At 37.4% G+C, this 13700-nt stretch overlaps 1 protein-coding gene across 1 annotated transcript in view; it reads right to left on the bottom strand.

Moving 5' to 3' along the window:
• OXCT1 (3-oxoacid CoA-transferase 1) overlaps positions 1-13700 on the bottom strand; it is a 1765637-nt gene that overhangs the window by 1150156 nt on the left and 601781 nt on the right. The window contains exon 6 of the mRNA XM_044069775.1: positions 8125-8231. Coding sequence (XP_043925710.1) covers positions 8125-8231 — 107 coding nt within the window. The remainder of the gene's footprint in view (positions 1-8124; positions 8232-13700) is intronic.

Below are 13700 nucleotides of genomic sequence, written 5' to 3'. Positions count from 1 at the left end.
CTTAAGAAATGTAGACCAATAACAAAAAGATTAAAAGATTATGCTGTAGTGGACCAATAATATGTATACACGACCTCTGTGCTTTTAAGTAAAATATTCTTAAAAACTCTACCAGTATAATGTGGCACTCTCTTTGTAGGATGCTATGTCCAAAATTCTGCCATGAGAAGTCTAAACCTGAGAATTCTAATTAGACCAGCGCAGTGCACATTTCACATTTAGGTTTTCGTTTAGTCCAGGTGGTGTTTCAGAGTTTATCTCTACGAAGTTGCAGAACAGAGACATATTAGGCACAAACCAATTTTGAAACATGGTTTTACTCCCAAGAACAATAACATTACTACAGATTCCATGGACAGGAATTGTAGTTATCCCCTGCCGATTAGCAGGGATATGCAGACCATCAGGACAGTCATACAAAAAAACTGGAACATTATAGAAGCAAACAAAGACTTAAGATCAGTTTTGGGACACCAACCAGCGTTCACATACAAAAGAACCCTGACACTCAAGATGTCTTTTGAAAAAGATAAACCGTATTTTTACTTCCAACCTAATTCAGAGTCAGTACCTAGAGGCATGTTCACTTGTGATCAATGCATAGTCTGTCCACACTTATGGACGGGCACGAACTTCACCTTCAAGCATTGCAACCTCACTATAACTTTTAAAGATCACTTTGATTGTCACTCGATGTTTGTAGTATATGCTGCTACTTGCAGCTCATGCCCGGCCTTTTACATAGGGAAAACCATCAGGGAATTTATCATCATGACTTAGCTCATGTTGGCAGCAAGGACCATCTTATCATGGGCTGGTATAATTCCAGCCAGTAAAATCAATTTGGGAACTGAGAAAACTGTTTAAATTGCTTTAAGTATTAATTATGTTAGAATTTGAGATGAACTTTGTACTCTGAACTCTGAGTAAACCGTGAATAGCAGAAAGTACTGAAAGACAGGAACCTGCTTGAAAGCAGGAAACTTTGTTCGGGAGTCGAGAACTTAAATTGGATTTGCAGCACATGATTTTTGGCTGCAATGTGTGTTAAAAATGAAATATCACATTTTGTGGTCTAAACCATCTACAGTGAGAAACAGACAACTGGTGTAAATGCCAAAATGTATAGTCACAAATTACCACATAGGTGGTAATCTAGAAGTAATTAGGGACTGATAGCAATCTCTCATTTGACAACCAGTGGCTAGAAAAACATTTTATATAGCCCACCTAATCACATCTAGATCAGGGAGGTCATTTACTCATCTCTCATCAGGCCCATAATTGAGTACAATGTTGGGATGTACCTTACCAGACACCTGCAGCAGCTGGAAAGACCTCAAAAGTACTTCACCAAGAGGATCAAAGGGCTCAAACAGATGCCGTATGCTGAGTGGCATACCGCCTGCTCAGAGGCGATCTGTGCCCAACCTGGAATTAATGGACATGCTGCACCTCAGAAAATCCAAATTTCAGAGACTTGAACCTCAGCACTGAAATAAATAGGACATGCTGGAGGGACAGATTCATAACCCAGAGGCTCCCTTCACTCTGGAATAAAATCCCAGTCCATGTTAGGCAGAGTCCCTCATTGACTCTCTTCAAGTATACTAACCTCGAAAAAGGGCATAGCAAAATTCATTTAAAATGGGTGGCGAAAGCCAAACACACTCTGGCTAAGCTTATAAATGCCCTAGGGCAGATAGCCTAGTATGAACCTATGAACCTAAGATCAACCAGGATTACCTCTTCTTACAATGCATGGGCAAAACATAGAGATCTGCCTGACGAGCAAAAATAGCTGTAGTTTAGATTTAATGTAACATATAGTAACCTGAATGATTTAATGGTTAATGGACACTCCTGTAAATAGTTTTAATACACTCCTGTAAATAGTTTTTTCTTTTATGTGTGAGGTTTAGTTGAAATTTTTTCATTTATTATGTTCACAAATCTCTGACTGTAAATACTGTTGTGATTATTTTACAAATTGAAAATCCAATAAAAACTTAAAAAAAAGAGTTTAAAGAAATGTATTTGCAGTAAGTCACCTGTAACCTACACACACACACACACACACACACACACACACACACACACACACGGATCTATTATTTTCTATCAAAGAGGCACATTATTAATCTTTAGACTATTGATCCAGAAATGTCAAAACTCAAAAAGTCAGCCACTGTGTGCATGTTCTCAGGATTACTCAAGAGTGGGCTAAACTAACATCAAGTGCACCCCCATGCCCAGGGCTGGATTAACCATTAAGTAAAATAAGCAAGTGCTTTTGGGCATCAAGGGAAGGAGGGTACTATAAACGTTTTCCATTGCTGATTTATCACAAGGTGCAAAACTGCAAATAGTACAGCTGAACCAGGTTCCACAAAAAGGGACTCCCACAACAATGAAAAAATTAAATATGCACGCACACAAAATAACAAAAATAATAAATAATAATAATAATAGATATTAATGATATATATATATATATATATATATATATATATATATTAATCTTGGAAATAAACAACATTAGAATATGGTAACTGCCACACAGGCCACCGAGGCTCACAATCATTCTTGTTTTGTCATGTCGGTTGCCCCATTCAGTCATCCACTGAGAATGAGGCAGCACAGACTTGCCAGATGTATGATAATATAAGATAATACATAGCATACCATTAGTGTACAGATTTTGTATGATAATTTGAAAGAAATATAATTTGGTATGATAAATTTATACGAAAGCAAAATGCATATGTTTAATGCCATGTGTTTTGAATTTACACATGGCATTAAAATTTCGCTTATTACTGTACATGCATGTGCTGGTGCAGTAGTGCACAGTAGCTCACTCAGCATTAGACATGCCAATAACACAGTGCTAACATTGTAACTTTGTAAGTAAGCTGGTTCCCTTTGTTTTTTATTTCTCCTTTTCATTTTCATGACACTAACAATAACTAATGTAATTAATATTTCATAATTTTGTGGACTGGCAGTACTTATGAAATGTGAAACTCATGAAAATGGTCAAACGCTACATAGTGCTGCTTTCAACTATGCATGCATTTTCTGATTTTTATCACATGGAAGTGCACTGGTGGTGATAACAGAGTTTGTATTCCATTACATCTATTTCCATGTCACTAGTGATGTCTCCATGTGCATTTTTTGTATGTGGTGCCATGGTAATGCTGGTGAGGACAGCATGAGTGCTTTTTTCTTATGTGGTGGTAGTGACTAAGTTTATTTCATCACATGACACAAGATGGCCTGCATCCACATGCTACTACGTGGGTTCAGTTCTACTGATGCAACTAATTTATATCGTTCTCCCAGCAACTCCACTTTTCAGTTAACAATATCTGAGACAAAATCCATCTATATTAATTAAAGTATGAAAACACAAGATTCAGCTGTAACATAGTAATTAATTTGTTTGCATGGTTCCACTTGTGATATGTGTAACTGTGTTGGTTGCCATATAATATACAAACAAAATATTATTTTTTATTTCTGTATTTTACAGACCCCAAGAACTAAGATGAAACATTTTCAGTTAAGTGGTGCGCAGAAGCAAAAACTATCAAAAAAGAAACAAGAAAAGACTTTGGATTTAGGGCCCAAGACTGCAAAGGTGACTGATTTCTTCCCATAAGTTCCACAACATGATATACCAACTCCAGATCAAAACCAATCTGTCATCAGAAGTGGACAGAAATACCACTTTGATCACATCAGAATCAAAATATGACGTTGGAATCACCATGGTGTCACAAGCAGGTTCATTTACTATACATCTCACTACTGATCTCACTTTTCCTGTAAATTCTCTTGATACCTCTACTGCAAATGTTGCTTTACAAGACATTCTAGGATTGAAATAATTGCTGAAAATGAAAGTTTAGTGGACCATGGTGGTGGTGGTGAAATTATTCAGTCTGCAAAGGATGAAATAAATATAGCAAAAAATCCAAGTTTGTGGCTTGATTTCTGTACAAATAATGATGTGGCCTTTTGGATTGCTTGTGGACCCAGTGACTGTCAACACCACAATGAGCCATTTGCTAAGTCTTAATGGCATTTCAGTAGTGGCAAACCTGCAAGATACTGCACAAAAACTATTTGTTGGGACAAAAGCCAATGGTGAGAAATACAAGAGAGAGTAGTTATTGTACTCAACATCAACAGGTTCAGTTTACTGCTTTACCCTTCATCAGACAAATGTGTAATAGGCATAATATAAATTATGAAAAATATATAAATTGATGTTAAAATATACATATATATATATAAAAACATATAATAACTAAAATATAAAAAATATATATAAAAAAATATGTGCTGGACATTGAGTTTTTTGAATGGCACGTCCAGCACATATTTTTTTTATATATTTTTATAGTTATGCATGTTATGCTGTTTTTATGTGTATGCAAATATATATGTATATTTTAACATCAATTATATATTTTCATAATTTATATTATGCCTATATACTCAGCAACATATGCATTAGTACATATACATATCAGATGTATTTTACACATTTTTCATAGATATATCTTACATGCTTTTTGTATGTTTTTCTATGCATGTTTTAACAGAATTTGGACAAGGAATGTGTATGATATTCTTATTGTATTATTTATTTATATTTTTATTCTGCATTGGCAACTGTGTTTCTTTTTAATTAACAGTGATTAGGGTAATTGCTTGTATCATCATGTGACTGTTTCAAGTATTGTTGTCTGATGAAGGGGTAGATCCCTGAAAGTGCTAACCTGTGTACTGTTTGTACTGTTCAACTTATATTTCCACTGACAGTTTTGTGCTTAGAGAGGACTTTGTGCACCTATTTTTACTCAGTTTACTGTTTTGTTTGTAAACTGCTTGCTCCTAAAAATTTCTCACATTTTGTTACAACAAAAGTGTTCAGTGACTGGCGAAATACAATTGTAATTGATCTTCATGAAAAAAAGCACTACTTACTAAGACGCTATGCTAACATACTTAACTCGCATTCACAGACAAGGTGCCGGGTTGGGGCAACAGTTGGAAAAACAAATTCAGCAAGAGTGTGATTACTGGGAACATATCTTGAGGCATGTCATAACTGTTATTCATACATTAGCTGAACATGACTTGGCTTTTCAAGGAACAGAAGCAGGATTTGGATAACTGCAGAATGGGAAATTTTTCGGGATGCTTGAGCTCATTATCCAGTTTGATCCATTTTTAGCAGGTCATGTTTCAAAATATGGAAATTCTGGCAAAGGAAATCTTTCTTACCTGTCCAAAACCCCCTGTGAGGAATTAATGGCTCAAAACATCCACACGCTCATTGTTGACAAAGTAAAATCTTCTGGTTATTTTAGTTTGTCAGTTGATTCAACGCCAAATCTATCACATATCAAATCAGTTAAGTGTAGTACTTAGGTAATTAAAGATGGACAGCCTACTGAACGCTTTTTAAACTTTATGCAAATGAAAAACCATACCAGTGAGGAAATGGCAAATCAGGTGTTATAGTACTTAAGTGAAGTTTGTAAGCTAAACTTTTCAAAATGTAGAGGCCAATCTTATGACAATGTTGCTGACATATCTGGGCATTATAAGGGGATGCAGCAAAAAATTTTTGAAACAAACAAGTTTGCTATATATGGCTGAAGTGCTGCTGATAGCTGTCAACAGGTGGTTAATTTCTTCTCTACAGTGCAAATGTTCTCTACCTTTTTTCAGCCTCAACCAGCCAGTGGAAAATTCTTAAAGGTGTATTGGAAATGAAAGTGTCTTAAAATCCCTCTCTGATACCAGATGGGAGGCACATGCTATGGTAACAGCAGCAATTTTGAAATCTTTCCTCAAAATTAGATCAGTCACAAAAGGGAGACAATAGAAGAGAAGCAAATACTATTGCAAATAATATGCAAGTGCTAGATATTGTTTACAAAGCAGCTCAAACTCGCAAATGCATCAGAAAGAAGGTACCCAATGATGGAGATGCACCAGAAGTGTTATCTGAATCCTAGAGATAAGATTCATATCACCAGTTTTTACAAAATGGTTGGCAGACATGAAACTGAGATGAGAAGAAGAAGAGGAGAGCTATACGAAGAAATAGCAGAGAAATTTTCTGTTCTAAGTCACGTGTCACCTAATGTCACTTCATCATCTATTGAAATTAAAAGGCCTTCTCAGGGTTGTCAAATGCTGATTGATGCTTACTCAGAAGACTTGACTGCTAATTTCTCAGCTGAGCTTCAGCAGTTTTTCTCATATGTGCGTCGTACGTTCAGTGCAACAAAAAATGTAAAAACAAGATTCAGTCATGCTGAACTTTATAAAATAATTGTAGAAGCCAGCACTGAGTGTTCCTTTCCAAAGGTAGACATTTGTTTTCATATATTTTTAACATTAATGGTCACAAATTGCTCAGCTGAGCATTCATTTTCTTAGCTGAAGTATAGTAAAAATCCCAGCAGAACAACTATGCAACAAGGCAGGCAGGATGCCTTATCTCTACTAAGTATAGAAGCAGATGTGCTGCTTAAGATTAGTTTTGAGGATCTGATCAAAGACTTTGTAATTAGAAAAAGTAGGAGAAACTTTTTAAAAATAAATAAAGTGGAAGTTTACAAAAATAAACATTATTTTCCATCTTACCATAAGTTTGGTTACATTTTGAAAAATAAAATTTTATTTTATGGTTTATTATTTATATTTTGAATTAGATACATATGGAGACACCAAAATCTTTTAAGTGCTTAGGGCCTCTAAAGCTCATAATTCAGCCATGCCCACATCCCCTGTTATTATATATATACTAACACCAAAACTGCACAATCCCTGATGAAAGGGAAGATGCCCCTACCTGGGAGTTGTCAGTCTCTTGCATATGTCAACCACCAGTTTCTAATAACCAAATGGTGTCGAACAAACAGCATCGACATTGTGCCCATTCAATCACAAGTAACAGACCCTATTATTTATCAATATAAATGTGAGTCTATGTCATTTGACTGAATCCCAAACAGAACACAGTTAAAGGAAGACTCATTTGACTGAAAACCAATTTGATAGAAAAGTGTAGAGGTCTACAGAAAGTATGTGATAGTTGTCATTTCTTATCATAGGAGTAATTAGGGAAGTGAATCTAGCAGAGTATGATGGATTGCATTTGTCAGTATCATATGTTTACTACCCAGCACCAATTCAGTGAGTTGGGTTTGGCAAAATGGCTAAGGTGATTACCTTACAAAGTACAGGGTTTGATTCTCACTTTGGGCAGGAGGAACTGGCATAATGGTTATGGTGTTTACCTTGATGGAAACTGACTAATCTTAAAATGTTATCTATGAACTTATGCTGTTTCTTTTCTTTTCTCAGTGGTTGTGCAACCATGCAGTCAGCATATAAGTAAGGTTGTTATGAAAGACAATTTTTAAACTATATTTGTTATGGAAAAGATTTTCTATCAAATGAATTTTCAGTCAAATGACACAGACTCATACATACATACATATGTATATATATATATATATATATATATATATATATATATATATATATATATATATTTGTGTATGTTTATATGTACATGTGTAACACATATAATACTTAACTGCATATTTTTATTTTGTAATTTAATACCGCTATTTTTTTTTTACTGTTTTTGGTGGTATTGTTTTATAAGAGTTGTACTTCTCAGACCACCACAGAAAATGGGTTAATGTATGACCATTCAGATATTCTCAGTAAACAATTCTAAATAAATAAAATAAATATGTTTTACATGTACCATTTACCTTTTGCAGTAACATCAATTGCTCCGTGGAAATGACACATTTTTACTAACGTTTGCTCTAAGGGAGCTACATTTAGAAAATGCTTAAATATGTTTCTTTATAAAGTATATGTGTAACGTACTGTAATAAATACAGTGCTTAGGAAAGTGATGGACAATACAGCTACAAAAGTATGATTATTTTTTTTTTTTGATGAAACTGTTACACTCCCTTTATCAGAAACATATGGAGCTAAACTGGAATATGAGCAAAGTAAATATTGTACCAGTTCACACCTTTATTAATACAAATTTCATGCAATCATCACCTGAACACAATATTTCCAGCACGATCTGCCTTCCATGCCTTAACCAGAGCAAAATCACCAGTTATTGCTGTTTCTAGAACAAAATGCCGGCCATGGAAATCAGCAACCTGTAAAAAGGAAAAATATTTTTCACTACTACCTTGTTCACATCTCTACTTAAGAGATTTAAGCAGAATATTCTTAACTGTATCACAAACCTGGTTATTCACTCTTTATAATGTGCAATTATCTTATACAAAAACTCTAAGCCTGTAAATAAGTCCTAAAATGAAAAACCCAGGGCCAGAACGTTTCCATTAACAACAGTACTAATCGGTTGTATAGGTCAATAAAATGATATCAGAGTATGCTGTTGAATAAAATCAGATACAACCAATCAGTATAAACAGAAAATGATTGTGTAGCTTAAGATACCACATTTCCAGCACAACCTAATAAGATATTAACAGGTCAGGTAGTCCTTAGTGCTACCTACAAAACTATCAATCTACTTTAATGGTAGGAGATTTAATGCACAAGCCAAACCTTACCTTACCTTATATTGGTTTTCAGCAACCTTATTCTGAGGCTCTCACCCTCTATTTCACACCTCATGTTCTGTATAATCAACTAAATGACCAGGGTTTGCACAAAATTAAAAAGACAATGGATGATCTTGTGATCTACATGGCCTTATCCTGGATATATTACATCCACAATGCACTTTAAGGGGACCTAAGGTGATCGGCTTGCCTTGACTGAACTGGCTTATGCCAAGGAAAAGGGACAGGATCATGCTTCCTGGTTCAGTGCACCAACTAGCAAATATATCATTATGTGTGCCGTGCTTCCTGCTGCAATACTGTGTTTTGTTTTACTTGGAGTTTTACATATTGCTGGCTGGTTTACTCTCTGGTTGATTGTATGCACTACATATCATCTTTGACAGTTAACATGCCTAAAATGGTACTCTTTTTGTTAGTACCAGAGTATCTAAAATCTCCTGACTTTTCCCATAACCATTCATGTCGAAAACATAGGAGCAAACTGTTAACATTGTTTAAGCTTTGCTGTAAACATTCCAAATACATCTACCATAAGTCATATCACCAGCTTGTAATGTGGGTCTTAACAGCTAAGCTAGAATACAGTTTCCCAATCTTCCTCCATTCTTCTCTGCACAAGTGACGCACACTACAGACATTCCATAATAAAGTCTGTTGTGTTATACATCTGTTTCTCCTAAGGGAGCACAACAGCAATACATTAAGAGAGTTGGGTAGCTTACAGTACAAGGCAGGGCAGATTCTTATTTTTCACAAATCCACTGTATACAATTCAACTGATGTGGCTTGTCGCCAACTTAAAAGTAAACTTTAGACAGACATGATCACTATATGTTGAGATAATCAGCTACTGAGTCAATTACCTATAATATCCTAGCGATACATGTAAACAAAAAATGATTACTCTGTTTCTACCCTTACACGATTAGGGTTATGTATATATGCAATGAGATACTAAGTCAGTTATCCTACTTAGGCACAGGCACACCATTTTTCTTGCATTCACAGCCATTTGCCCCTATTATTCTGTTGTTCTCATCAGACATTCAATTTAACAATACACTTTTACCCAGTTACAGCTTAGTCCATTGTACTGACCATGTGACTTGACAGTGCTGAGTATGGCTTCATCTTACTCTCCCAATCCAATATTATACATTAACACAAAAGAATCTAACAATAAAACAATGCAAAATAAACAAACCAAGAAATATTAGTAATCCCAAGGCAAACTCTCCACCAGGCAGCAATGACACCAATGTAGTTCAGTCAATCTAAACCAAGAAATATGCTTTTCTCACAGAGCAGAAGTATTCTGTGGCAAAGGCTGTCAATGTTAGCTTTCTTGATAAAACCTTAAAAGATTTTCTTCTTCCTTTACAACTCCGAACACAATTTACGAGTAATTTTAGACCACATTCCTTAACAGTGGCTTATTGAGAGTGAAAAGACTCTGCCACTCCACTCTCTGTAAGCTGACCTATAAATTCCATCCCATACTTCCTGGATGACACCATCTGGGAAAGGTTCCACCAAGTTCATTAACTCACAAAATGCCAAGACAGTGAATTCAATGGAGCGCCACTACAACCAGACAAGATAAAAAGATTCCCTAACATTCTATGTTAACAAATCACATTATCTATACCGAACATAATGTTGAAGCTGCCCAAGAACTTGGCAAGGCCTCTGAGTCTGGCTAAAGTTGTTGTGCAGACCAGCTAAACCTGTAGGTTGGATCTGTCATTGCAAGCATGTATCTGACCATCATGCCAGGGGGACAGATTGCCCTACATACAACCATGGTACACACCCAGACTCCTAAAACATTCAGTGCAGTTGTATGTATAACTAGGTACTGAAGGCAGTCCAGTACTGCCTGTAGTATTTAACTTCACATACAGGAGGAGCTTACATCTTGCCAAGAAACCCATTCATTTCAATGGGCTTCACCACTGATATGGTCTCATAAATTTGTAAGCCTTACCAATATCCAGTACCAAATTACATCAGTAAGACAAGCCTGTTTCCTCTTCTGGAATCAAGAACAGTACTTTGATAGTCCTCACATGAATACACTGAATGCGAAATGCGAAGCCCATCTGAACTCTGTAACTGAGTAACACACAAAGTATGGAATGTCAGTCCACTCCCAGTCCTTTTGGAATACAGCTCTTCATCAAATACCTATTAGTCACCAAAGGAAGTGCAAGTTTGTTTTCTTATCTATCTCAGAACTTTCTATATTAAAATCAAAATTAATTTAAATAATACAGTAGAATAAAATAACATACTGTAATAAAAAATAAGGAAAAATCAACCTCTGTTTTGTTAAAACTCTTTGGTTGATGATGCAGACAGTCAAACGTGCAATAACAGACAATATATGTGTGTATGTACATATATATATATATATATATATATATATATATATATATATATATTCATATATAGGTTCATACCCTCTGTCTGATTTAGGCATTTAAGCCTAGCTTTTGTGGGCTTGGCCCACTACCCTTTAGTTGGGGAACTATACCCATTTTTTATTTTTGCGAAAGTTAGACTGAGCAGTGATCCACCACTGTTCACATCTTGGGTCCATCTCATCGATTTTCTCTCATTGGGGCTACAGGCCTCTTGACAAAGGCCAGCGGGATGCTCTCTGTAGCATAGGGAGTCTTTGGGTGATGGCAGGGAGCCTCCAGGTGGATGAATTAATAGCCGTATCGAGGTTTAAGTTCCCCGCCTCGTGGCTCTGACCTTCTTAGATTTGAAGTGTGAAGCTCTTTCATCAAATCTGGCTTGACACTAAGGTGATTAGCATGGCAGGTCACCCTGAGCGGGACATGGCCCCTGAGTGAAGCGTCAAGGCTGGAGTTCTTGGCAGTCGGGCATGATATAGAGCTGTTCACGACCCTTTATCCTTTTATCCTTTTTGCAGAGCCTACCTTGGCTGCAAGTGTCGGGTCAGATATGCAGCGAATGGGCCTGCTGCTCAATCAATGGTCCATATCTGGATACAGAGGAGTGATGGACATTTGGATGATATGTGATGAGTATAGATAGATCTTTGACCTTTCCCTCTTCCTAACTACTTTAGCCTTCATGATATCGCGAATGATGTCGAACTGGTCAACCTAGGTACTTGGTGTCCCCAGATAACTTCTTCTGTTCTCAGCTAGCGCCATTTCAACCTAGATGGTCCCTCCCCTGTGTTTTGTTTTTTTGCCACTATATGACTATATATTTTTTTATTTAACTTAGGAAGGCTCTATGACTATGTTACTTTGTTCTTTGAGAGACTTCTGATAGCCATGGCTCTGGCTGATGTGTTTTCCGATCTGGTTTCAGTTTGCAGCGGTATTCTGTTTTGTCAGCCTTAACCCTCCTGTTTGGTTTTGCAAAGAAAAGTAGATGCCAAACAAGAGTTGGCTGTTCACTTGTTCTGAGAGGGGACACCTAGACAGGAAGGCCAGAGGACTGACACCACCCTCTGACCTTGTTTTTTGTCTTGTCAGCCATTTTGCAACTTGCAACCCGATGTTAACTCTGACATTTAAACTGACAGAGTTGAGATGTTTGCTGTGAATGCAAGTATTTAATCGGGAGGCCTTCACAGATCGAGGTAGTATGTATGACTGCCTTTCCTGGGCAGGCTCTGGGCTCTGTGTTTGAAAAAGTCATGGCTTTGGTGACTGTTTCAAAAAAGTCAACCAAGTTTAAAAGGCTGATCCAAAGTCTGCAAATTCCCTATGTCTTCTGCCTCTTGAAAAATCCTGATGTCTGGATCCATCTTGCAGATTTTGCTATGTCTCATTATGGGATGCTCTTTATGGGTCGGGTGGGCTGCTTGTCAAGCTAATGGGGGTCCACACGGCCACCGCCACTGTGGGCTTGTGAGAGGTAGTGTGAGTGAGGTGAGACTACAGTCCAAGTGCTGGGGATCAGTAATCTTCATCATTTTTTTTGAAGTCTTCTGAGCATCTGGGAGTTTTTTCCCAGGTTTCTGCATTCATGAGGAAGGCCTGATTGTCTTTGAGTCTTTAGTCTTTTTTTATCTCAAAATTTGCTTTGGATTGGATGATTTAGCTCTTAGTTTTTTTTTTTAGTGATACAAAGGTGTCTTATAGAGTTTGTTTATGGCTGGGGTCCACCAGACTGGACGCCTTGCCTTTGTAAAGAGAGAGTTTGTTTTGCTTGGGATTGCTTTATTCCTGCACCTGTGTCCTGCACGTGCTAGTAGCCATTTGTAAGTGATTCAGAGTACTGTTTTCTGTTTCCGCCCAGCCTTAGGAGAAAAGGAGGAGACCACACTAGTTCTAGAAGAAGAAGTCTTGGCCTCTCTTTACTTTACTTCTTTTTTTTTCGTGGGGGGGTGGGATGAGACAGCGAGATTAGTTGGTGATCTGATCTCACCAGTGAGGGCTATACTTCTTGGGGCCGGAACGCATGATATGAGGTAAACCTGATAGTGCTGGGGGTGCTCTGTGAGCCTGAACCAGGGTCTCTGTCAGCACAGACATCGATCATTCTCTCCACTGAGAAGGCCTCGAAAGAAGCATTTTGAGATTGAGACTTGGACTTCTGAGCAGCATTAGCCCTTAGTTTTTTTTTTTTCCTTTTGTGGTGGTAGTAGGTAGGTTTTGAGCTTGAGCCTAAAGGCACTATGGGGGGCAAGAGCCTTTGCCAATATCCGATCCCCAAGGGTGGACAGGTGCAAGCCGCCCCGCAGCAGCATGGCTTGTCCAGCATGTCATCCCATCCCAGGCAGATCCCTTTAAATGACAAAAGAGTTTAAGCCAATTGTTAAATTGTTAAAGCTGATCATCTTCTCTCTTGTGGCATCATTCTTGGTTGGTGAAGGTAGGCTCTGCTGTCAGGGTCATAACGCTGCCTGGCCACATAAATCAGAGAGCCTCGTCTCTCTCTTTCTTTTAGTCCAAGGAGGTACGCCTTGCCCCTTAAGCGCAACACCAGCGACAATGTCTGAGCTGTACTTGTGTGCTGCTGAGACCTGAGTTGAGTGCATTT

The sequence above is a fragment of the Protopterus annectens genome, chromosome 1.part0 (genome assembly GCF_019279795.1).
Source record: "Protopterus annectens isolate FY-2018-M chromosome 1.part0, PAN1.0, whole genome shotgun sequence".
In the NCBI taxonomy this organism is placed as follows: domain Eukaryota; kingdom Metazoa; phylum Chordata; order Ceratodontiformes; family Protopteridae; genus Protopterus; species Protopterus annectens.
Note: the sequence above shows the minus strand (reverse complement) of the source record. Positions and strands in the feature narration are given on the sequence as shown.